Source organism: Oxyura jamaicensis, chromosome 11 (assembly GCF_011077185.1).
Source record: "Oxyura jamaicensis isolate SHBP4307 breed ruddy duck chromosome 11, BPBGC_Ojam_1.0, whole genome shotgun sequence".
NCBI classification, from domain to species: Eukaryota; Metazoa; Chordata; class Aves; order Anseriformes; family Anatidae; genus Oxyura; species Oxyura jamaicensis.
In genome coordinates, this window is record NC_048903.1 from 1133281 (window position 1) to 1159564 (window position 26284).

Sequence of the window (26284 nt, forward strand, 5' to 3'; positions counted from 1 at the left end):
GCACCAAGAAGAAACGCTCTTAGAAATGTGCTGCCTTGGCACGTAGTACTCAATAATAAATTTGTTTTTGCATAGCTTTGAATAAAATATGTAGGCAAGAAGACAGTGAAGACGTTCAACAAGGAACAAAACAGCAGGAGGTTCCCCTGCCTTCCCACCAGCCTACCTCCAGAGTCTGACAGAAGCTCATACAACAGATCCTAATGCAGGAAGAGAAACCCTTGCATCAAGGCCTAAAGGTTTTTCCACCTCCGAGGCTGTGACCAGAAGATATAAGGGTGTCTCAATGCAAAACAGTAATCCCAAGCATTTTTCAGTGGGTTCCCTTTCTGATACAGATTCTTCCTTTCCCCTGGGAGTTTGCTTTAAGAGAAAACTGAACAGATGGACCTGTTTTCCAGGGTGCAAAGCAGCAACTTCCATTGAATACATTATAAATGCAAACTCTCTGATCTCCTTGGATTTCCTTTCCCATTAAGATCTACCTTGTTTCATTATTTTCTGAAAACCATGCTGCTTCTTTCAAATAAATTCCTTGCCTCATTAGCCCACCGCATGCAGTAAGCCAGATGTGAATTTTTAAGATGTCTTTGTACAGCACTCTTCTGCAACACAACGTGCTGTGTAATTATGCCCTAAGAAAGCTTCCTTGGATTACAACTGGACCTCTATCAATACCATGCATCTTCAAGGGACTACTATGTTGCTACATTCTCATAATTCACCACATCTTGCAAACATACAATAGCCTAGGCACTAAGTCTTCCACAAAGCTTTCATTACTTATGCCACTCAAGAATGCGTACAGGTAAACCTGGAAGATGTGCACAGCTGTAACACCACTGGTCTGCATTCACCCTGCCTCCACAACTTCTCATCTCCCTGCCTTCTCATACCACCAAGAAAAAACCTTTCTCCAACTGCCTCCCTGCCTGAACTGTGGTCAGATCTGACGAACCACGGCAGCACTTTGTACCAACAAAGTATTTATGTCCCTCTTAACGGAGGTTCTTTCTCTTACGGTTACTACCTTGACAGCCAAACTCTGATTAATTAACGAAGGTGCTAACAGCAGCCCCTGGCTCAGCTTGCACATTAAAGCAGTACTATCCCATCCTTAACTTGTGTTTAATATTGATAGCACGAGTCATGAACTTGTCAAACATCTGTGCTACGTCATCCATAGCCCAAGCTTGCTGCTGAAGAGAAAGCAACCAGCTCTTGATCCCAGCAATCAGGTTGCTTAAAGCTCTGAATACGAAGGGTCAACAGGGTCTGAGGCAGACTATCCATCCCGTACTTACAAACGCTTTGTATGCCCTTCAGACCTTTAACTGGCTCAAGAGGGCAGGTTTTATCATGCAAGTGAGCAACTCCATGCAAAAGAACCTTCCCACTTTCGTTCCCCATGAGATGGGCAATAGTGACACACCCTTAAGAGGCAGGCAGTCCTTCAACTCTTTTAATCCCTGAAGGATAGCGAAGTCTTGATCTTTCCAAGATGCTGTGTCTGTTGTGACACTGATTGCAAGCACAAGTTTTCTGGGTTGCAGCTGCTGTTCTGACCAGCAGTTCTGTTCCATTTAGCCAGGAGGCGAAAGCTATCTCTTCAGCTCGAACTTTTCTTGTTCATCAAAAGACTTGAAAATATCTTCTAGAAGTGCTAGCAAGTTAAAAAGCTGCTCAGAACAACCATAACTACTAGTCTGCTAACAGCAGAACTGAATGAAATCTACCTGAAGCACACATGCATACTGAGACAACCAATCACCAGAAAGGCCCAGAATCAACTCAATCCTCCCCATTCTAGCTTCTCTATCTTAAAAGCCATGGAAAGATAAGCACTTGAAAGCTTCCATGATGTGATCAAAGTCAACAGCACACAGGGGCAAACAGCTCAGGGAGCTTGCAGGCAACATCGTGATGCCCACCTTTCAGGTTGAAGACATGAGCTGTAAGCAGATTTTCCCATTGTAATTCCGCAAGTCATGAGACTTGTCTGCTAAATTAACAAACCTACACTGAAGAGAAGTGATTTGCTAATGCCGAGTGTCTAAATTTCCTGTGAAGCTGGAAATAAGCTTCTGACAATGCAACTCTTACCCTCAGTGCAGTAGCAAAGCTGTTCTTCAGGTTGGTAGCTATGCTCATGAGCAAAGGTTCCCTGCAGGTAATCATGGCCATCCCCGCAGTCAGGTTCCGCATCATATGGTGTGCGGCCACACGCATCCGTGACTCCTCCGAATCCAGCGCGAAGTCCTTCCTGACTATCTGTTCGCACGTCGTCATGGCAATCTTAATGGACCGATCGACCACGGGATGGACGAGCTCTTGCACTGCTCGCTCGATAGCCTGCCGCACGCACTGCTTCAGCTGGGGGTGGGCCTGGAACAGCGGGATCTGGAGGAGGGATAGGAAACTTATGTCAGAACAGTACACCAGAATATCATCTACTCTAAACAGTTACATTTTTCAAACCAGTTTTAACCATCCCGTCATGGATCACGTACAGTGTGGCACTCCTGTGATCCACATGCAGCTATTACATTAGATATGAACATATATGTCACAGTGAAGGATGACTCGAGAGTCCAGTAACTAACAGTTAAGACTAATAACTCCCCAAATTTTCCATCTCATTATTTGTTAGTGTTCATCCTCCCTATTACTTCTGAGAAGCAAACACTCTACAGAATAGTTTGAGCTGCTACCAGCTCTAACGCTTACCGTAGGATTTAAGGTAATATGTGGAGCCAACCCTCCTAAAGAATAGACGTTGATGTCGTGGTAACTGTACTGGGGCTGTGGAGGAACCGTGGCTGTGCAAGTGGTGCTGGTAGCTGGAGTTGTCGAAGCAGCTATAGAACACACAAATGTTTATAATGAACCATTACTGAAAGGGGTTATAATGGAAGCATGCACCTCTCATTTAAACCAGATACCGATTAGGAAGCAAAAATGTGCAGTTTATTCATGAAGCCTGCTAAGTGTGACTTTTTTTTTCCATTTCTGCAATGATTAGTACCAAACTAACTTCAGTACATCTTAGCAGAGCTGCTTTTTACAGCGTAGTTTAAACCCTGCTCTCTCATTAACCGATCTCCCTGCTTCCAGTCCCTTCTGAAGGGTAGTTACATATAGCACATGAAAAATTACTCCTCAGGATAGCTTCAATTTCTTTCTCGTCTCCAAATTCTGTATGGCTGCATCTGTTACAGGAACATCCAAGTGTTCCTAAGCACTCAGGAACATTTCAACAGGGTACATGGCTTCACATTCTTCCCCGCAACAGCGTAGCCTGTGTTATTAAACCTTGTACAGCGTGGTTCTAAGTTCTACCCAAAATGTACTTACTAGTTGTTGTGATAGGTGGTAGCTCTTCTGGCTGCTTCACGTCTTTCTTTGGAGCGGAGAGCTGCTCATCCAGATTTTTCAGACGATCCTTATCTTTCAGGAGGCTTCCAGGTTTCAGCTCATTGATGTCTAATGCAAGATTCTTGCAGAGCACTTCAATCTCAAACTTCAGATTCAACTGCATAACAAATCTAGTTTAGGTTACGTCACAAGGGAAAAAACCTGAAACATTTATTGGCTGCTCAACTACCAAGCTTCCCAAACTAACCCACTCATCTCCCTCCCCCTACCTCTCCCCACACCAGAGCACAAAGTGAAACTTGGTCCTACACAACATTTATCTTGACTGGTATGTCAGGTAAACCTCATGCTCAGTAGGTATGGAAAAGAAAAGGAGTTTACTTTTAGGTCATGTTCTTGATGTAGCTCAGCTAAAACATTCATAATGGCCATCGTCCACGGGTTTGGAGGCCTGAAGACCTGCAAGAGAAAATAGAGCAGCATTACACAAAAATTCTTGAATGGTTTAGCTAATTTCTAACTGGGAATTTTTGAAGCACAGCTATGTGTGCGTATTGAAAAGTGTAGTTTGTAGAGCTGTCATTAGGGCTGAATTTAGTATTCTGAGTGAAACTAAATCAAGAAGCAAGCTGAACACTCAACTGGAAAAACAATGACTTGGTCCTTCTGAGATCAGCTGTTCAGCCAAGCAGAACAGAGAGGAGCTGATCAGGGACAAGAGGGGCATATCAAGGATGCAAGGAAATAAACTATGAAGAGATCCTAGAACCCCTCTGATGGCATGTTTCCATTTCTCAATGGAGTTCTGTTTGGGGATATCACAATATGGTTCAGCCAACATCTGTTAAGACCGCAAAAAGATGCGCAACCCACATACTTTCTCTCACTTTAATGGAACTCACACTTTAAGCCCTGATCTCTCTTCTCCCCCTCTATGAAATTTCATTAGCTTTCATTTTGTAAAAAAAGTTAATTTCTGCAATGTTTATTTTGCCATTCAGACAATAACCGTGCCAGCACAGAGTCACTTACCACGCTCCTGACACTGGATTCTAAGACTTTGGCAACAAATGGTACTACATACAGCAATTCCTGCTGTCCCTTAACATATGCTTCCAGTAGCAGCGATTTCACATCCAAATCCTGAAAAATACCATCAACAAGTGGTAAGTGGAAGAGGGCAGAGAAAACACCAAGAATACCATAACAATACCACTTACATGCTATTTCCTTATAGGATATAATGGCAAACTTGAGTCAAGACAGTCCTTGAATTTTACAGACTGCTAAGGAGCAGTTATTCTTTTGAACAAAGATCCACATATACTAATTTTTACAGTTACTTCCTTAATCTTGGTGTTTTAATTTCCCAAACAGCCTATGCTGCTGCATAACATACCAGTCTGTATCAAGCGAAACAGAAGCTCACCGTGTGCAAGATGGGCTTATTTTTAGCCAGTGTAATCATTCCCAGCCAGTGACCAAGGTTCTTTAACAAGGAACGGTCTGAGAAGTTGGCTGCAGCTTTATCTGATGTCAGTAGCACCTAATGAAAAAAAAAAAAAGCAACTCAAGCAACAACGAGAAGATAATCACTCAAGAACAAAATCAAACAGTTGGTCTGACTCAAGACAAAAGTTTCAGAACACCGAGTTCTGAGCTCCAGTCTGAGCTACACATTACAGAGATTCTCAAAACCAGCCTTCACCTCAAGGCAGCACCCCATAAATCTGCCTTGAAACTACTTCAAAATTCCTTTCTTTCAAGAGGATCAGAAAGGATTACACTTTTCCAAACCTTATGAGTTACTCTTGTCAAGACTGTGTCTACTCAGTCAAATGTAACTTGTGCAGATAATGCTTCTTAATGCTTCATCAGAGCTGAAGGCTACCATCTGCCTTTCTAGTGAAACATTTAAATTCTCATTTCAGGACTTAAATCATGCCCCAGCATTCTATTGTTAGCTCTGTTCCTTAGCTTCAGAGTAGCATCAGCTGAACAAAAGAAGGCCAGCTACGCTCCAAAGAGCCAGGAGATTCTTTTGCACTACAGCGTAACCCATGGTGGCCAGGAAATTCCACCAACAGGTTTAAAAATAGTGCTTGACAGACAAACTTGTCTCACTCATCTCTTCTGCGCTATCCCTTCTCTGACCTCCTTACCTTCACATTACTTTAGTTCTCCAGGGATTTTTAGTTGTTACACCCGTTTTCTAAAACCTCCCCTTTATTCTTTAACCAAAACATCAGTGTAAACATAAGAGACACATTCTCCACACAAAAGAACTAAAGCATAAACAAATTTTCCGTGTTATAATTCGCAAGCCACGCATAAACTTAGAAGTACCCCCCCCCCCCAAAAAAAAAGGTCTGTCCTCTTAATTGTTCCTGAACAAGAACAGAACCACAAGTAATCATAGACACAACCTGTTAGCTGAAGCTAAAGTACACTTCGACAGATGTTCCACATCTGAAGATCAGACAAACGTTATAAGGAGAACAACACACCTCTAAATCTTGAGACCTACCCAAGGTATTACAAATCTTGCACTACTCACCTTGATGTTTCTGTAAGTTTCATTCAGAACCATTTTATTAAACTCTGGATTCTTAAGAGTGTCAAGGAAGTTTGAATATAAGCTGTGAAAATTCGGCTCAATACTGACTCTTTTCATCACGAGATACTGCGATACCCAAGGCATGAACTCTTCTTTCACTGTCTCCTTCAGTTCTTCGACCTGTCTCCACACCAGAGAAAAAGCACACCACAGATATGAGAAGAGGACCCCAAACTCATAGGGTCAATTCTGACCAACGCGTTGTCATGTTCAGCCAATTGATTTTAGCACTAAGATTATTTTTTATTTATTTTTTTTGCTTTTAAATAGCTCTGAAATCAGTATTTCATTACCCAAAGATCCAGACAACCAGTAAGGACTTAATCATAAAGTAAGTGAGGTGCAATAGTTTCTCTCCCCTTCACTTCTCATCTTTATAGCAGGTAACTTCAAAAGCTAGGACTGTCAGTAGCTCATGTTAAGGCAGCCTGCCCATAAGACAGATGCCGTACGTGGCAGCAGTGCTGCAAATTTCTACTAGTTCAGAAAAACTACCCTGAATTCCAGCTTGAAATGCAAGAATCTAGCAGCATAAGTGCAGTATCAAATGGTATCCTGCTCATTTATGATGTGAATGTTTGTTCAAACTTGTGTCTACTCTAAGTACTTTCCTGAAAAAAAAAAGAAAAAAGGTCTGTAATACTTTAGCACAAAAGTATTTGGCTACAGGAAAAAAAGGCGACTTGTGAAAGATTCTTAATCTTACTCAACTTGTACTTGTCCCTCTTTTCCCTGCAAAATTGTATGTCCAAAGAGGTTCAAACAACAAGTGTTGCAAACTATTTCCATGAGTCATTTTTTTTCCCTTTTCCCCCAAATTTTAAGAGTTGGAATTTTTGGAGAAACATCACCTACCACTTTAGAATGGAATTCCAGAAATATATTAAAATTAATTTTACTAGTGTTCTTCCATACTTGCCTTCTGAGTCATGTTTGACTGAGACAGATTATTGAAGATGAAAGCAATTTTTTCCTGGACATTCTCCGGAGGTTCCACAATTCTCTCAGTTTGATCTGTTGCTACTAACAGCGTATCAATATTGGTGGTATTAATGGAAGGCTGTAGGAAAAACAAGAAGGTAAGAACAGACAATACCTAGAAGTAACATCCAAAGACAGTTTAAATCCATTTCGTCAAGTGAAAAGGAATTGAGCTTTTCCACATAACATCTACGGCCTGTGATGCATTTTTAGCAGCATTCTGAAGCAAGTTTACTCTACAATGATCAGTACTCATCAAAAGAATGCTGCTGTACACAACTCAACCCCTAACACTTGTGTTCATATCCAACAGATGCCATTCCAGTAGCACCCATCATGCCAGCAGTCTGCATACAAAGTTAGCCTGGAGAATGTGACAGTACAGCAGCGAGCAGTACTTAGTACAAGTTTATGTCTCCAAGAGCACTTTGATACTAAACTGGGAGAGAGGAATCCCACAGCTTTATCTGAGAGAAAGCATGCCAGTGGTATAAGCCAAAGAAATGCGACCTGTGTCCTTACGGCTGCAGGCCCCAACTTAAGAGCTTTAGCACCTGCTACACTGCAAGAGTTAACTTGGTACAGCAATCATAACTCGAGTTTAAAATTAGGCAATATAAATGCCTCACTCTTCTTTTAAGAGAAGTATACAAAGCCAGCACCAGCAAGCAAGACGGACTTGACTTGGTGCATCTGTCACCCTACAGTCACAGCTCTATGCATCCTCAGCGTACATGCAGGATCAAGCATGCTCCACGCTTTCTGTGGAAGAGCCAAGATCAATCTGTCAGCCCCGCATTAACTCTGACAGGTAGTTAAGAGTTACATTTACATAAGTGGCTTAAGATTTGAGAAACCTAATGCAGTTAAATCTGCTAGGTCAGACATGATTCAGTACGTGTTTCTCAAGTCTCGGGCAGAAGAGTAACTGCAACTGCTTCAGGAGTCCTACTGCAAGTCATTAAGAGAAACTTAATTCTGTAATTGTCTTGCTAATTGAAGCCACAACAAACACCTTGCTATGACAAAGTAATTCCACAGTTTCCTGATTAAAAATGTATCCATACAAAAGCGTGGGGCATATCTGAAAAGGTTCTATGCTTTAGATGAAAAATATCGAGCAACAGGATTACAGCCTGGAAACTGGCAGTACAGGAATTGAACAGGGTTTTGTCTCCGTGTACTCAGTCCAGATCAGCAGCTTAACTCCATTACATCTCCAACGAGGGCTCCGAAGTCACAGAATGCTTACCGGCACATCTTTCTTGAAGCTGACTCCAGTTGGTCGAGTGATTGTGATGGTTTTTGCAACAGTGGTGGTGGTTGAGGTGGTTACTATAGTGCTGACTTGGCCAGCAAGAGGAGCTTTTGCTGGAACTTGGGCCTGGGCCTGAGCCTGGGCAAGTGCAATACTTCCAGGGGTGGTGATTGATCCCTGCATCTTCACAGGAGGATCTCTAGACTGCTGTCCGTATTCTATGTACTACAACAGGGAAAACAAGCACATACAGAAATTCACATACAGAAGCGTAAATAGGGAACAAGTTTTAGCACGAGCAGTGTAAGTATTACAGATTGTCAGCAAACTTTTAACGCTAATGCCATTAAGGCAATCTACAAAATACCATCAAGCCCCCTTATAAAGGGCATGTCTTATCACCATTTACTTCCCTTCTTTCTGGAGAAAGGCCAGAAGCTCTACCCCTGAGCTCAGCAAGCAGTTATCTAGTGTCAAGAGACACAACATCCTAAAACGTTTTACAGAGCACTACCCAGGAAATCCCATTCCCGCAGGTCAGGGTTAACAGACCAAAAGAGGGGGACTGCATTAAAAATATCTATCAAAAAATGTGCTACACAGCAGGGAAGAAGTCCTTCTCCCAAAGATCCCTGCAGCTATATAAAAACGGTAAAGCCTGAAGTTCATAATGAATAAGCAAAAACCACAGCTCTGCAATACCCAGCTTTTTAAAAAACCTGTAAAGCAATTCTACAGCAGATTTTTTTCTCCACTTAAATACATCTACCCAGATATTTGTAACAGTCATTTCAGGGGGACAATCCAAAATGCACCAGTGAAGTTGAGGCTGCTATTGAACTTCACAGCTTCGGGTAGATGAAGTCTCACTGACAAAGCTGAACATTTTTTTCTTATTCAGATTATGCTCTCAAACTCTGCCACTAGGATTAGTTTCTCTGTATTTCTCCTACCAATGAAAGCCAGACACCACACGATCAACACTGCTTTTACTCTCTGAGCTACAGGGTATTTCCATTACTTTGATCAAACTTGCAGGAATGACTTTTTCTTGCCTTTATCTGGATTATGTTAGCAGGTCTGAGTGCAAAACTATAAACACCTCTGAATATTCTTTATTTTACAGAGAAAGCACAAATCCTTAAGGGACTGGAATGTGACTCCATGGAAGCACTCTGAAATCTTTGTGCACGGCCATGTGTCCTGGTTGATCATGCAGATATACTCAAGCAGCTATTTCACTGCAAGCAACCCCAGCAGGTTTACGGAAACAGAAGACTAGTGAACAGCCACCTTCACACTTTAAGAAAGGGTGATTCTCTGCACGTGCACTACCTAAAACTGTGGCAGCTCAGACCATTTCTCCAATGGAAAACAGCAATATCCTCAGAAGATTTTAAGACCACAGAAAGCCAGTGCACCAACGTGAACCCACTCACCTCCTGTAAGTGATGAGGGAACTGTATAAAGTGACTAATAGAAGCCAAGTGCTGACAATACTGGGGATAGTCCTTCAATCTGTCAGAAATAACACACGTTAGTCAGCAGCGTTAACCCAGATCACAAACAATACTAGAGAGCAATATAAACGTAACACTGGTATGTCATTCCCATACCGCATCAGAATTAGTTCTGGGTCTGCTCACAGCAGCTGGGCTGTAAACAAAACATTTTTTACAAAGCCGTTTTTGTTGCAAAAGCCCTTGAAATGAATTCATTTAAGAACAAAACACAAGGTTAATTCACAGCAAGCCAGCTTAACCTAAACCTCTATACTTCTGACTGAATACACAATTGCATTTATATTCAGCTTCCACAATAAGATGATTGGTAAGTGATTTGTAGACTGGCTCACTGTTTTAAACAGCAAATCAGAGGGCCCCTAACATCAAAGATGAAAGCTTCACCTAGGCACACTGGTTATTATAATGCTACTTTTGAATGCTACACCATCACTACTCAGTGAGAGCTACATCTTCAGGTCCCCCTTAAAAAGGTTCTGAAGAGAAGGAACAAGAAGGTGGTTAAACCTCAAGTATGTCAACCTCCAGTGCCTTTATTCATCGTTAGCTAACTTCTGCAGCTACAATATCCAGATCTGAATGCTGCGAGCAGCAGCTTTTATAACAGACAAAATACCGTAGGGCAGAACAACTATAAAAGGAGAATAACGGCCAGAGGTAACACGCTCCTTGCTTTTGAATCCACACTGCAAGTCCACACATTTCTAGTCATTAAATAATTCCAATAAACTTTTAAAGCCATTTCAAGTATCTCCCCCCCAAAATGGGCGGGCATTTTGTCCACCGGGATACAATCCTGCCTACAACTACCACCTGCCTTGAGAGCTTCCTCTCCATGCATTCAAATTAAGAACTTTGAGAAAGCTTTTTTCTTTTTCTGAGAAAGGTTTGCGTGTGTCACCAACTCACAGCTATCAACTTCCTGGAAGATTTGGGCACTGGAGTAATACCCTTCATAATCTTACACAAAGTTAAAGCAAAACATTCTGAGTAACAGATGATCCCGATGCCATACTGAAGATTCAAATTCAAACCCAGGCTTAGTTCCTAGCCAGCCTTTTACTAATGAGTAATGCAAACGGCACTATCAGGGCACACCTGGTAAGAATATTTACATTCACTCCATTTCTAACAAGCTGACAACTTCAGTCAACTCAACACTTCCCTGAATTATTTTTATACAGGGAGGCCACTAAGTTTCAGCATCTCAGTTTGTCCCACATTTACAGATACCGCATTTAATGTTTTCATTTCAAAAGAAAGTCACCCTTTTACTAGGGCATCACCATTTTCTTTCCGCTCAGCATATATTAAAGGCAATCCTGAAGCTGATATATGCAAATTTCTAATACATATAAGCAGCCTTGGACTGCGTAACTAGGGCAGGGTCAAGGTTAACAAGACATTACATGCATTGTTGGAAGTATTACCAAAAAACCACTCACCTATTTTTAAATCTATCTAGTGCAGCAATACCAAAATAGTACATTTTGGATGCAAAAGGCTTTCGTAAGGCTTCAAGAACATAGCGCAGGGCCAGGCCCAATGCCATATAAGTAACCAGTCCTTTCTCTATTATCCCACCAAAGAGGCAGGCTGTTATGTGCAGCTCTTTATCTGGGTACTGGGGAAAGAAACGGTATTCCTCAAACAAGTTCCTCAGCATACAGTTAAACACTTCTCGTTCCCGTTTAATGTTGGAGTCCTTAAACCTCTGCAGCATTTCCAAGACCTGAAAAGAAATTGGAAGCTGTTACCACCAGATTTGCTTTATTTCAGCCCTTCTGCATCTACAGGTTAAGAACACAAGTAGCTAAGGCAGACTGCACTACAATCCAGACTGCAAAGTAAGTGTCTCAATGAAAAATAAGTCTCATTTTCGCCAGTAGGTGCCACATCACTGCAATTAGCTTTATCTTCAGACTTCAGTTTTGTTTCCTTTAGGGAACTGTCCTTCAATAAAACTTCTTGCTACATAATTGCTTCAAAATTGGAAGATGCTGAACATGAATTTATATTCTTCCTATAGTTTATAACCACATAAATACATTAAAGTAAGTCTGAAATACTTCAAAGAGCAAGTACATCAGACTGACCTGCTTCCATGCTCATGTTTTGGTTACACTGAAAGCAATCACAACGTAGAACTGAGGACACCTTTATATATTTAGAAGTTGCAGCCATTTTTGTATACTTTAAATAAATCCAAGGTGTAAGCATCATTTGAATTGTTTAAAGGCACACTTTAGCACTTATTTTGAACGCCCAAGCTTCCACTCCATATTGAAGTCTTGTCCCCTGTGAGACTTGCGTCATTTTAGGAGTGTTAATTAGACGGCTAAAAACTTCATCAGTCCACAGGACTGAAGAGTTGGATGTAACGAGCAAGTTTACCAACTACATGGAAGGTCTTGAGACAGGTGATGCAACCTTTACAGAATGGGACTCACCTCATCTACAGACATGGTCGGATGCGGTGGATGGTTATAAATACGCTGGAAGTAGCTGTTTGCCTCATCATCTATTTCTTTGCTAAAGTGCTGGTTAGCCTCTGGCCACACCTGAGATAAGTCAGCTGTTAAAAAAAAAAGGGGGGGGGAACAGGCATTACATTCAACTCCAGAGGGTCAGGATTTCATCTAGTCCTTTAGCACTCTTCCACAAATCTATATGAAGCCTGCTAGTTGCTCTTAAAAAGCAATTATTTAACCTTTCTAGTTGACAGAAGTTCTTATTTAAAAATTTAAGACATTTTTGCAAGAGAACTGAATTCTAAAGATGGAATTAGCCTCCTACTATTGTATTCCTAGAACCCACTGCAACCCAAGCTAGCCTCAACTGACACCTACATGAAATGAATGTAGAACAGACTAGAATAAAGCATGCTACACAACACTAACATGCAGACAAACTTTCACACAGACTTTCAGGCCAGCCAGTGAGCTTCAAGCAAGTTTATACTGAACGCTCAAGCCCAAAAAGAAAAACAATGGTCACTAAAGCTGCCTTCACTGAACATCTACAGACATCTGCAACTTTTACGGAGCAGCTATTGAAGACAAAGGTATGGGAAAGATTTAGCATATGACTAGACTTCCTAAAGGAAAACATTTGTTTGCTTCAACATTTTGTTGTGAACTTAGAGGTATAAATGAGCTAAGGATGACGACTCAGTTTTAAGGACCAAATCATTCTTTTAAAAAAGAAAGGAAACACATTCCCATCAACTTGTTAAGTCTTATTTCTTTCCAGTGGTGTTGCCTAATTCACTGGTCTGCTACAACAGAACCTTACCCAGGTAGCTTTGATTAACCGTTACAAACAAAACCAAGAACACCCTCTTACAACAAATACACAACTCTCTAAAAAGCGGGGTAACACTTTTGTTCAAAACACAGCACAACGAAAAAAGGACATAAAAAGAGACTGTTCATGCAAATCCCTGGCATTTGTATTTACTCTGGTAGCTCTTATTTTTCTTAAGTCCTCTCCCAGCTACTTGGCAAGCTGCTAGTATACAAGTTCAAAAGCACCTTTTCAGCCCATCAGTACAACACAAGAGCCATGTTTCTACTATTTGTCACCTCCAGATCCACGCCACCCCTGAAGGAAATGCAGATTAACTGCAGAGCACAGTCACACTTCACAGTCACAGACAACACTACCACTTACAAGGTTTCATCTTACTCTGCTGGAATGTAGGCTGGTTCAGTCCAGATGTGCTCAGCTTCCTTTGCACGAATGGGTCATTGTTCACTGCAGGAAGGCCCAGGGCTCCAGTTCCTATACCAGTCAGGCTACCCGTAGTAAGACCACCTACTGAAAAGCAAACAAGGTTTCGGTCATCTCAGCTGCACCCTTCCTAGTATGCACATATCACTTTCAGCACCTTTCCATTTCCAAGAAATGTTCAGAGCCATATAGCCTTAGAAGTATCAAGCCAGTATCAAGCAGTTTTTTCCTCAAGCAATTCCTTTTTTCTGTCCCGGCCTAAAACCATGCAGCTAAAATCCATCAGAAACATAAACCCTCGACTCTCAAGTTTTGTATCTACTGCAGTTACAACATTTCAAAATGCTGTTTCAGCAGTGACCTAGGAGCAAGGTCTGCACGACTCCCTCCCCCACAACACCACCGCCTGTCCAGTGTTTCCAGCCACAGCAGTGACAACGTCTTAGCTCTGACAAGTCAAACGTACAAATCACACCACACAGATAGCAGTACCTGGAAGCTGCGAAGAGAGTCCTCCAATGCCACTGAAACCTGTTGTCTGGTTTTGGGTGGAAAGAGGGGGAAACGCTTTTGCTGGTGACTGAGGAGTACTGAATGCAGAGCCCAAGTTCGGAGGGAAGCCTTGCATGCTCTGGGTATGAGGAGCAGCTGAGCCACCTAAACTAAGAGATGCCATGCCCGCAAGCGAGTCGATCTGAATGAAAAAAGGAAGATTATACACAGACAGACATAGATTGCAATCGAGCTCACTCTTTGCAGGTTTTGTAGACAGCTTACATATTAAAACATCCTGAAAAGAGTTTTTCTGCATGGTCGCTTTAAATTCTGAAGTCATCCAGATTACCCCAAAAGGGCCGTTTGTCTATAGAATGCTATTTCACTTATTCCTTTACAATCCACTAAAATCCTACTCTGTCAAACGTTTTACAGAAAGGCTGATTGTTCCCTAGTTTCTAATTAAGTATAACACAACAGTAAACACAAAAAGCAGTGTGTAGATTTTTGTGCTAGAGCAGTTTAAGCTCTGTGGTTTGAGAACTCACCAAGACTTAATCAAGCTAACAGAATATTTAGCTGTCTGAAGGATCCCAGAATGAAGGATCCCAGAATGTCCACTTTTCATAGCTAAACACCTGAGAACACAGCCTCCAATAAAAGCCATTAAGATCTGGGTGACGAGTAGGAGGGAAGGCACAGTACCAGCAGACATCGCAATAAATCGTGATGCTGTGAAATAAAGAGCTCCTGTCTAAGAACTGCAAAAAAACTATTATCTATCCAAAAGATAGCATGGATTCAGACTCACATCTGCTGCTCTACTTCTTCACATCAGTTATATGCAGCAGGTTGCCAAGATACTTGGTACACTTGATGAGTAACTTCAAAAAAATAACTATTTACGTGGATACTGCTCTCTGTATTGAGTTTACATAATCTGATGCTTCAGACATTCTTCAATTGCCACTACTTCGTGGGAATAAGTTTTCACCATTTTAAAATCTGCCAGTGAATGTAGTTGCTAGAAGCAAAATCTGTCTGCAATGTGTTGCTCCCAGAGGAGGAAGGGATGATGAGTGGCAGGGAGTAACTTAAATGTACCTTGTTTTTAAAAGAGCAGTTCAGTTGAGAGCTGAAGAGCCCCAGTTATAACAAGTCCTTATGCTCTAGCACTGTTGCTTGGCCCGTGAAGCTACAAACAAGACACATCAGGTTCAAAGGCAGTGCTTAATTCTCAGAAGTCTTAGAAAATTTTAGCACTTTAAAGAAACCCTCAGCTATTTTAAAATAAACCTCTCTATCACTCTTCAGTGCTCCCATGCTGCTACACTTCCATTATTTCCTACTGACATCTGTGACGTGAAAGACAGTTCGGAACTACAACCCTCAGGCATTAATCTGCTACAGGAGAAGTTATCTAGACATGCAAGCATAAAAAACTAAGGGAGCCAGATGATGTTTTACGTAGTCCTGCTGAAAGAGCTCAAATAACGCAGCAGAACTAACGCTAATCAACGGTTTTAAAACCACAGCATGCAATTATTTATCTACTACCTGTACAGGAGAGATGGCATCCAAGCTGCTCGCACTAGGTGGGCGTCCTTTTGGCATGACTCCGGGTGGCGGCTGCCTAGCCTTGTTCATGACGCTGCTGCAGTTAGCCACCATGGTGAGTATCGTCTCTGACAGCTCCTGAGAAACACTCCTAGAGCAGAGGAGTAGGAGAGTGAGGCATCCAGTGTTCACAAAACTCAGGCCCCTGATTGTTTACCTTCAGAAAAGCAGGACCACATTTCCCAAATATAAACTGCAAGACAATCCCAGCAGAAACCACACTAGCAACAATTACATTACAGCCATTTCACTTGGGACGAGAGCTGTTTTAGATAGAAGAATTTAAACTGCAACTATAAAAATTCTCTGACAGCACATTCCCCCATTATAACAACTCCAATAACGGTATACAGTTATCCCAGCAAATAATGACTCAGAGAAAGCTGGGATGCGTATCTGTCTACCTGGCTTTAATAGCCTGTGGCAGAACAGAGGGTCTGCAACATTCTTTGCCTGCTGTTACAGCCTCCACGCAGCTCAGCCTCATGAATTCAAACACACAACAGCTTCTGCTCAAGGCTGCTCCCTGTTCCCAGACTTCAACATTCAGGATTGTTCCTGCTTTGAGTGTTATCAGACACGCTCTCCAGAAGGGAAATACGACATGACTAAAAAGCTTGCACTATAGACACACATTTGTAAAATAGTACTGAACGGACATAGATGGGAGTTAAATACCCGCCCCCCCATTCCACCAAAACTCATCCGTCTATAACCTGACAGGCATGCTGCATCTGACCATTAATAAACATTTAACCAGAGGCAAGAAATCGCCGACTATTCAAAGAAGTTGACTCAAAACCCAGCAGAACAGTCAAACTAGGCCTGAAGGCACTGCACGACCAAGGGAAGCCAACACCTTTCTGAACAATTCCACGTCAGGCTGCCAGGCTTCCTGAGGGGAGGGAAAGGCAGCTCTGCTGCCGGCGTACCTAACCACAAACATACCCAGGCAACACTGACATCTCACAAAACACAGCCGACTATTTATGCCTCTCCTGATCCCCAGCTCTACCTTTTTCGTGAGTAGAGCTACAGCAGCAAATTCCTCCTGTAATGGTGCAACTGTGTTAAACTCATCTGGAGCTTCCTCATTTTCACAAGCTTTTCACTGCACGGATGTTGGGATGAGGAAGAGGAAGCAGAACCGTTCTGATAACTAGGGCAGGAAAACGAAGCGCAGAGCAGCCCTCAGCTTTGGCAGCCATCCCATTACAGGCTGCACAGGGTTAAGGGCTTCAGCTTGCTGTCCCAAGCCAGTGCTCCGCTACGCAGTGTGGGAAAAAGCTGTCCTGGGACAGACTGGACAATGTGGGGAGCTACCACGGGCAGGCATCTTTCCAGGCAGGTCAACGTGCATTTTAGCAGCTGCTTCACCAAATGTGAAGCTGACTCCTCCAAATGTACTGATATCCTCTCACCAGCAGCCTGGCTTCAAGAGACTGAAAAGCAAGCTGCCTGGGAGGGTAGGTTTCAAAAAGGGATGAGAAACTTACCTTCAAAGTAAGCTCAGCTATGAAACACTTCGCTTTTCTCCTTGATTCAATCGTGAACAAACCAAGAGTTTTTCTAATCAAGCTGTGAAAGCAGTAAAGTACCTTAGACAAAGGACTTCATTTTAATCATCTGTGGGGGGTCTTTAAAAGTCCTCTGGAAACAAAGGTCTGTATTTGCATGCCCATTTCTGAATCCAAAGAACACTGAGAGGCTTCCTTACACAAAACCTGCATTTATTTATAGCCATACACCTGCTATAAATGCCAGCAAGATATTTCTTTGTCATTTAAGATATGGCCCGTGAAGCAGTCTGACCACACAGGGAAACAGAAGGGATTTCTGTTTCAAGAAGGTGCAACCAGATCTGAAAGACACGACTCTGAGGCACAGCATGCAGGAGGCTCAGAGTTTACGGCACGTATTTACCTACAACCCAGTTCCACAGAACCACAAATCCCCATAACGTGCTTGTGACCAACCAGCAGGAAGGAAAGCAGACACTCAAATACCACAGCGTGCTGTAGTGAGACAGATTCCAACCTGCTGCAGCTGGAGGTTACCGGTCACAGGGCAGCCCGCAACACAGAACACAGGTTTGTAATCCTGAATCGGATGCTTACGGTGACGAGTTAGGTCTTTCATGCTTTGGAACAAACGACTAACTTTTTGTCCTGCCATCCAGACAGATTAAAGATTAACATCTTTATGTCCCAAGATGTTGCTGTATGTCAAGATACGTAGCACAATATTTTTAAAATACGACTGTGCTGCAGGTGTTCACAAAAGCTGCATCCGAGGCAAGTGATGTGAAGCAGTAAATAGGGGGGCACGCTTATCAAACAACACCTTAAAGCAAAAGTTCACGTTTTTTCAATTCTAACTAAAAACACGATCAGTCAGCCAATCTTAGGGCCATTCCAGAAAGAGAACTGGGGGAAAATTGTGGAAAAGACAATTTTGAAAGACGAGTAATGAGGACAGCCAGGGACCAGTCAGCCAGCTCTAGGAGAACAAAAGCAGCAGCCTAAGGGAAGCTCCAGCTTGCTCAGTGGAGCAACTTCACATCTCTTGCATTTTTTCCCCATTTATACAAAAAGAGTACTTTCAACTTCTTTGATTTCTTTACCATTTCTGATTTTTCTACCCTACTCATACAAGCCAGGAGCACCACTAGCATTCCTATTTTCTACCTCAGCCCACTCCTACCACCCCTCCTCTCTTTACAGAGGTATCGATGCACAAGCAAGGAGGAAAAGCCTCTTCATTCCTTGGGGCACAGGCGGCCAGGAGCATCGCCCTGTCCTGAGGCCGGGACTGAGGAGGAACCACCAGTGCTGCCAAACCGACTGTGCTGGGTACCGCTGCATGGGCAGGTCCTGCCGCCACTCACCTTGCTGCAAACCCCTGGGGGGAGGACTTTTCCTAAGCAGTTTGTTAGCAAATCACACACTCGGTCAGTAAGGCAGCCTGCGGTGCCAAAACCACCCCGGCTTCACTTGGAAAACACTAAGTAACAACAAGAACGCTTCCTTCCTTCTGAAGCCTCCCTGCTATGTGCCACAGCAGCAGCACTCACCAGTGCCACACAAACTGCACCAACACAAATAACGGGTCCCAGAGCATGCAGGGTCCTAGGGGCTAACAAATGTCCCAACTACAGCTTAACTGGAAGAAATTATCCCTAAATCCACTACCCCCAGCAGCAAACTTCAGGTGGTAAAGCATAACCACCCTCCCAGACGTATTTAGTGTCACTGTGATGTTCATCTCCCAGTCCTTCCGATGCCTGCTTCCACTTGTGACTGGAACGTAAGCTCATCCAAGTGAGTGCTTCGTGAAAGAAATTAAGCGTTTTCTCTTTAAAGCTTAAAGAGAATAACTAATGGAAAATGACTACAAGTAGGTCACATTCTTGCATAAATGGGAATACGAGCGGCTATAAAAAGAAACCAGAAGCTGAGAGAATCGTGCCAGCAGAGAACTGCTAGCTTTTGGATTAACTGAATAAATAAAACTTGGTAACACATTAAGATTCAGAACACAGTGACATTAGATGCAAGTCAAGTCTCCAGTTAACTATTACATCTCTAAAATCTGGAGATGGCAACATGCAAAATACCGGAATTTCAATTCAGTTTGTAGTCCCAGAGGATGTACTTCGAGTAACGGGCATGGTTCAGTCCAAAAGATGGACCAGACAGTAACATTTCAGAAACTGTATTTGAAGTTTAATTTTATTTAGGAGAACCTTTTCTCCTAAAATCTCACAAGGACCTCTGAAATTCCCTTCCAGTTCAGATAGCAATCATTATGTTGCTATTTGTTTCCCTGTTGTTTACACGAGCTCGGAATCATCTGACACTTGTACATATGTTTCCTCTATCTGTCAAGACATCACTGCATAACGATATAATCCTTAGATCAGCTAACACGTGCTTGGGTATGCCGCACTCCTTAGGTGTCAAAATTTAACACCAGTACCAGCACCATCTCCAGCTCCCAGACCCCCGGCTCATATGTCACCCTGTGCTAAGCCTCGTGAACTCCCAAACACTGCTGCAGTCAAATACCACCTTGGTCTGACAGTATTAACAAGCAACACCACCAATATTTTGCAACGTGTATTTTTACTTAAAACACAGTATTTTAATTTGATTTGTCCAGTTTTTGCTCGCTTCAGTCTTTCTGTAACCTACCTCTCCCTCTCGCAGAGAGCAGGTCTCTAGGACCCACACTATTTCCTTCAGGATTTTAGCTAAACAAATTCATCTGCACAAGACCGTAGCTATTTCCCGTCCTTTGACTACTTTGAGACAGTATTTCAAGTAAAAACAACTGAAGTTACATGTGTCCAGTTTCAGTCTCAATTACATTATAATCTCTACCTCTCTTCTGCACATAAGGACTGCATTAGCCCTCTGCTAGGGCAGCAACCACATATTTGCCTAACATGACCAACCCTTTATAAAATCGTTGTTTTCCATGATGCTGCCCCGTTCTGTAGTTATGACTTTTTGTCCAAGTCACAGCCCTGCCTCCAGCCATTAACCCAGTATCTCACTAACCAGCCAGCCCGCAGTTACCAAGATCATCCCCCCCACGTGGCTATACAGACAAGAACACTTTCAGACTCATCACCTACTCCAGGTGAGAAGCTTCACTGAAAAATTAAACTATCAGATCTAGCTGTGCAAGAGTCTAACTCTCAGTAACCCATAGGAAACCAAACCAGCTGTGAACACGCGCAATACGAAGCCAGCAAACAACCTTCGCGCTGATGACATTCAGCCTAAGCAATATCGCCCTTACCCAGCACAAGCTTGCAGACACGCCAACATCGTCGCCAAGGTTTCTGGAGGAAGCTGAGCACTTTTGGGCTGATCTTTTTCCGGAGCAAGGCCACCCAAGATAGATGGACATCTTCTCTTTAAGAAAGTCATGCAGGCCTGGATGAAGGGCTCCTGAGGAAAAAAAAAAGGTTAGCTTAATCTCCCAAACCACATCCAAGCCATTATTTCAAACTTGGCAATTGTACCGTGGGAAGAATCACACTAAGCTATTGTAGTTCAGTGAAAATGTTGAACTATCAGACCATGGACACTTTCCACAACCTTAAAGCTACTTATAAGATTATCAAAGTGACTGAAGTTAGTCACCGATAGAATGTAGAAATAAAAAGAAAAATCCTGCTTTACCCCATGCTCCCGAATTTTATCTGTGAGCCATTTGTCAAGTTTGAGGTATTCCCGTCGAGAGGCAAGTGCAGCAAGGTCAATAACAAAGGCAAATGGAGTACCATTTAGCAGCATTGACAAGGCCTGAAGAAAAAAGAAATCAGAAGACTACTAGTGAAGACACAAGGATACCCCTTCTCCTTTCTCATCCCCATATACTTTTTAATAAACAGGTCTTCCTATCACAGCCTGCTGTGCTTTCACAGTCAGCAAAAAGACTGGTACTATCAGCTTCACGCACAGTTTGCTCGTGGCACAAATAAGCAAGAGCTCTCATCTGAAAGCATTGCAGGGCCTTCTTGAAGCGACCTTGTGCTTATGGTTTTAAATTCCACTGTATGAAAATCTACCAGGAAGTGGCCAAGAGCTACCAAGACATAATTGCAACAGAATTAGTCAGAATAACCTAGCATCTCCCTGCCAACAGACCTTGACCACTTCAAAGCCACTCTGAATACATCTGATCAGTGTTCATCCTTGAGCACAGAAACTGATATAACAAAATTTGAAGCTCTTGCACTTTGTAACACCCAATTATTTTGCATCTAACTTTAGAAGTGATAAAGGCCTTTAAGAAGTCAGATGTAGCTTCCAGTCTCTTTTGTGAACGTGTAAACAATCGAAAAATAGCAGGATTCTCAAGAAACCCCCATCAACCATCAGTAGTACCTCCTTCAAACAGACGTCTGAAGGGTATTTTCTATTCCTATTTCAATGGCATTCAAGGTTAAAATGGTTGAAGCTCGTCCTGGATTTACAGTACATGCATAAAGAAAGCAGTTCTATTACACTGCTTCTTAGCAATCCTTACTAAATTAGTCACATCCAAGTTAAGCTTAGCCTTTGTTACAAGATGAGCAAGTCTGCATAAGACACCAGACAGAAAATAATAATGGTGCTTTGCAAAACTCACCTTCAAGTCTTGCGCCACATCAAGAATACGTGACAATTTTGCCTGGTCATACTGCTCCCCTCTCATGTACCATTCTGCCATTGCATGCATGATAAGCTGACGAATCGAAGGAGACTGACCCTAAGAAGAATTAAATTAGGATTGTACTTCATGCCTCTAGGAAAAGGATCAACTATTTGAACATTTGGTAGGATATGTTACTCTAAAGCCTAACACGCAAACATTTACTCTCTAGCTTAGAACTTAGTCGCTCAGTTGGACTCTTTAACATCATGAATAAAACTATCCAGGAGCTCAACTAAAGGAACGATGAATATTCCTCTCAGTTACAGAGAAATAGCTTTTGGAATATGTGAATCACAGAACGTTCTGCCTGATGTGCTGCCTGATGCCAGACTGCCATGTCACAGCTTGACATTGCAAAACCAGTTTCTAGCTTTTTGCTCACACATGAGCAATCAAAGTGCAATTCAAGTAAATTTCTGCTGGCAGCAAGGGTTTTGCTTTCAGTTCCCACATTTGAGGAAGTCAAACATCCTCAAACTGTAGAGCAGCACCCTGTCACATGACAGCTATCACTCTGTACTTTATTTTGGAGCCTAGCCTGCTGAAAAAAATCACATTCTGCCATTTCAAGACCTTCTACAAAGAACACATCAGTTCTATCCCACCCCCATTCTGCAATTTAAAGACTTGTACCAAGAAAACATAAATATTCATAGCACTTCAGCTAGTGAACAACCATGACTTTGCAATGAACACAGACCATGAGCCCCTGAGGTCAAGCTTTGTATCAACTCCACTGTACCTGAAAGGGCAATATATTTTCTAATACAGATCCTCCTCCTGCCCTAGAGGCTTCCTCTGCCTTAAGCTTCTTCCTATGACTTGTGTTTACTTAACTACCAGTGGGCACAGTGATGAAAGCCAAGATGAAAGGCAAATCTATAAAAAAAACTACTTGCTTGCCCTTTAAAAACATAGGGTTTATACGCATAGTTGCCTTCTCTCACCATGGAAGTTCTCTTTGAAGAAGGGCAGCAGCCAGTCCTAAGTCTTCAGAAAACCAACCTCTCAGTACAAATCACGGTACATGCGGTTCCTTTACACCTAGAATAGTCTCCAAAGCTCTTTGCTAAAAGATGGAGGCTATCTTATTTTGAACTGTTTCTTCTCTTACTGCTTAAAGTTTCTGCGTTTTAAATGTGCCAGGCTGTCTCTCTCCCTCTGGTTTTAAAATCAAACTTTGCTTGAAACGTAAAGGCTAAACGCCAGTGAAAACACTCACCTGTCCATGCCATGCATAGTGCAAAATGATTGCAGAGTTGGGATGGTTGCCAAGGAAAATCGGCATGAGCGTGGAGATGAGTTCATGGCGCAAGGTATGCCAGGAAGTGTTGATCTGCAATAAGGCCAATACCAACATATCCGGGCAATGCTTGATGGGAAAACTGAAGAGCTGCTTAACCTGCTCATACTGTCCCACTTCTGCCAATCGCAACAGAGATTCGATCAAATCCAGGCTCTTCCTAACAAAAGGAAAAGACAAACAGACAAGTCCCCCCTCAAAGTTACAAGTAGTTTGCTGACAGGATCCTGGATTCAAACATTTTGTAGCATCAACTGCAAGGCTACGCAAAGTAACACCCCCTGCAAGCAGCCTGAAACTGCAGCTCCTACCAAATCCAGTTAAGCCTACAGGAATATTCTGATCTACAAAAAATAACTTATTTTTTCAAGACAAAAACAAAAATCAAACCAATTTAAGAGCTTAAGAGCTCTTACTATTCTGTTAAGGAAGAGCGAGAATTGAACACTGACGTTCAAAAAAATTCAGCTTGAGGTGGGTCACCTGAATAACTTGAAACATACTTCCAAAAATGAAACACTTCCTGTACCTGAGAGTACACACCTGTGAAATCTGAGGAAGATATCTTACTTTTGTCTGTTTCAGAGATGCAGATATTGCTACCTTCTCCCACTTTAACCATCTTTCCCATCCTCTAAATTCTTGCCTCAGGTTGTACCATGGGAATAAAAACAAATATCTGCACTGAAATCAGCTACAAGCTATATTAAAAGAAGCTGTAATTGTCAGCTGAAGGAGCCACATTACTCAGCTTTGTGCAATAACTCAGCAATAGCTCTGTACATTTATTATTTAAATACCAGGACTTATTTCACATGAGTGGAACAAGTTTCTCTAATGCCATCTTGAAAAAAAAACATTTAAATTCCTATCTCCTCTACCCCCTCCCCTTCCACTTACAGGATTCACCAAAATACATTGGCAGAAGTTCTCCAGACAAGCAGAAGACTCCATTAAAAGCAACAACTAGCAAAACATTTTCAGATATTATGGAAGTGCACAGGAAGTTCTAGAGTGAGAACTTCCAGCAATCAAACACTGAAAAATACAGCTGACCAACCGGAATGTACACATAGCTACAGACATATCATGTTGCACGAAGGTAAAGGCACATTTGAGCAGGTAAGTGGTCTTACTCTAAATCTAGGTAAGAAAAGCGGGTTGGGGAGAGCAGGTTTACCATGTAGCAATTTCTCGATTGTCATCCTCTGGTGGTGCTTTCAGGATGTCTGTGGCAACAGTATGACAAGCGTAGTCAGCAAAACAGAAGATGTCAGGGTTTATGAGGGAATGTTGAATGAAGGAGAGCTGGTGTAAGAGATATCAAAAATACTTAGTTTAGGTCTTTGAAATTACAGGTTCCTTCCACTTTATCAAGTGACATTTCTGAGAGCAACACAAACTGACAAAGTAGCAGAAATGAGCCAAGACTGACTATAAGCACGTTTTACACAAGACTGAACTTCACTAGAGCATAAGAACTCCTCTTCCCACAGTTTCTGAGCATGATAAATAAGGGTGTGACCAGGGCACCTGCCTGCACAATTTATGTTCTGCAAAGCTCTAGCTTTTCTGTGTAACCAGGTAAAAACCTCCCAGGACTGCCATGCAGCACTGGTTCTGCGCTCAGCTGCGCTGCAAGTCAGAACCCCGCTAAAAACAGATGCGGAGTTAGATGTAGAGCAAGCGACCACCTCCCCCCAAACAGCGCAGACACCGTTCAATTTACAGACTGTACTTCAGTAACACACCTGAGGCCTATGCCTTACAGGCCAAGTTCTCAAACATGGCTTGTCTGAAAATTCAGATTGCCAATCCACAGCTGCCACTTGTGAACTTCAAGAACTTCTTTGTACAGACACGGCCAAAACGCTGGTAAACCTACCTGGCCCTCTGCATGCTTCCAAGGTCTGTATATGGCATTAACTGGAAAAACTTCCATGCCCAACCCTCTCTGGATGCCAAACACCACAATATGCAGGCCCTTGCTGTCACGAATCTGAAATCCCGGGTGGTCCAATTCATAGGTTACTACTTTGAAGTCCAGGCTAGGATTCTGCATCCAGAAAAAAAGACAAGAGACTAGTTAGCCTTAAGCATTACAATCTTCAGTACTTTCTTGTAAGAACCCAACTTCATCAGTATTTTGCTCAGCTTAACATCCACCTGACTTTTACTTGAAGGAAGTTTTTGTTTTAAAAAACAGCATTTAGATAGCTCTGAGAACTCAATGCAAGTAACTGTTTGAAACCAGCCTGCGAATCTCACCTCCCCCAGCACCACAGCCACTAGCTGTTCATCTTTCTAAACATCTCTTTAACAAGTCTTCAAAAAAAAACAACCAACAAACCAAACACCCAAAAAACCACCCAGCACAGTTCCATTCTTAGCATACAAGCTGATTCCTTTTGTAGGCTTCCATACACCCTCCAACAAGAAGCAGAAGGATCTGACCAGCTGCCAAGCAGAACTTGTTTTCCTTTTGAAGGATTTACAGTGCAAGTGCTTGCAAGCACCTATTAGATTTCCAGCAACAGCGTAAGACCTTCAGGATGAGGGGGTTTGGAGGGAGCTACGGCCATTACGGAATACAGAGCTCTCCTTCCAAAGATAGGTGAGCACCATGTACAAAAAAAAATGGATACTGACTGCTCACTGTGCCCATTTCCTGACAAGCTGATGTAACACAAAGTAAACGTGGACCACGTCAGATGTGTAAGAAAGGGCTCAGGTGTGCTTACACAACTGCAAAGTCAGACAAAAGCATGAAGCGCCTGAAGGACAGAAAATACTGAATCGATAGAAGAAGGAACATACATGAAAACTCACGCTGTTTGTGCTACTAACTGCAGCTGTAGCTTACACACCACGTGTATGCTTTTATAGAATGAAAAAAAATTAGAGCTGTTTCCCTGAAGGAAACCGAAGGTAGACGCAGTACAGAGCTCTCTAGGAATAAAAATAGTACACCTACATTAGCACGCAAAACCTACTGTCTTCTCTACAGCACGATGGGACTCAGATACTACTGCACCATGGACAGCAGTCTAGCTGGATTTTTTGAAAATTCTTTGGAAAAAAAATAATACAACAGCAACTCCTTTGTAGATTAGAGGGACCACACAGAAAACTCACCCAATACACGGTAGGCAAAGGAAATGGCATTCATGTTT

The 26284-nt window shown here is 42.4% G+C and overlaps 1 protein-coding gene and 2 non-coding genes across 10 annotated transcripts in view; all 3 read right to left on the reverse strand.

Moving 5' to 3' along the window:
* CNOT1 (CCR4-NOT transcription complex subunit 1) overlaps window positions 1–26284 on the reverse strand; it is a 58533-nt gene that overhangs the window by 15310 nt on the left and 16939 nt on the right. For 4 of the 8 annotated variants that reach the window (XM_035336669.1, XM_035336665.1, XM_035336668.1 and 1 more), the window contains exons 11-31: window positions 24997–25167; window positions 24292–24419; window positions 23031–23271; window positions 21743–21862; window positions 20791–20913; window positions 20405–20556; window positions 15539–15689; window positions 13979–14180; window positions 13427–13573; window positions 12205–12329; window positions 11200–11486; window positions 9671–9749; window positions 8226–8456; window positions 6912–7052; window positions 5933–6112; window positions 4805–4921; window positions 4408–4518; window positions 3757–3834; window positions 3355–3532; window positions 2728–2858; window positions 2104–2400 (exon numbers count right to left, since the gene is read on the reverse strand). In XM_035336669.1, coding sequence (XP_035192560.1) covers window positions 2104–2400; window positions 2728–2858; window positions 3355–3532; window positions 3757–3834; window positions 4408–4518; window positions 4805–4921; window positions 5933–6112; window positions 6912–7052; window positions 8226–8456; window positions 9671–9749; window positions 11200–11486; window positions 12205–12329; window positions 13427–13573; window positions 13979–14180; window positions 15539–15689; window positions 20405–20556; window positions 20791–20913; window positions 21743–21862; window positions 23031–23271; window positions 24292–24419; window positions 24997–25167 — 3390 coding nt within the window. The remainder of the gene's footprint in view (window positions 1–2103; window positions 2401–2727; window positions 2859–3354; window positions 3533–3756; window positions 3835–4407; window positions 4519–4804; window positions 4922–5932; window positions 6113–6911; window positions 7053–8225; window positions 8457–9670; window positions 9750–11199; window positions 11487–12204; window positions 12330–13426; window positions 13574–13978; window positions 14181–15538; window positions 15690–20404; window positions 20557–20790; window positions 20914–21742; window positions 21863–23030; window positions 23272–24291; window positions 24420–24996; window positions 25168–26284) is intronic. The other 4 variants (XM_035336670.1, XM_035336666.1, XM_035336671.1 and 1 more) reach the window with 2 other exon arrangements.
* Window positions 5340–5478, reverse strand: LOC118173010. The gene has a single exon (XR_004753962.1). It is a non-coding gene; the product is annotated as a small nucleolar RNA SNORA46 (small nucleolar RNA).
* LOC118173011 lies at window positions 15078–15213 on the reverse strand. Its single transcript, XR_004753963.1, has one exon. It is a non-coding gene; the product is annotated as a small nucleolar RNA SNORA50 (small nucleolar RNA).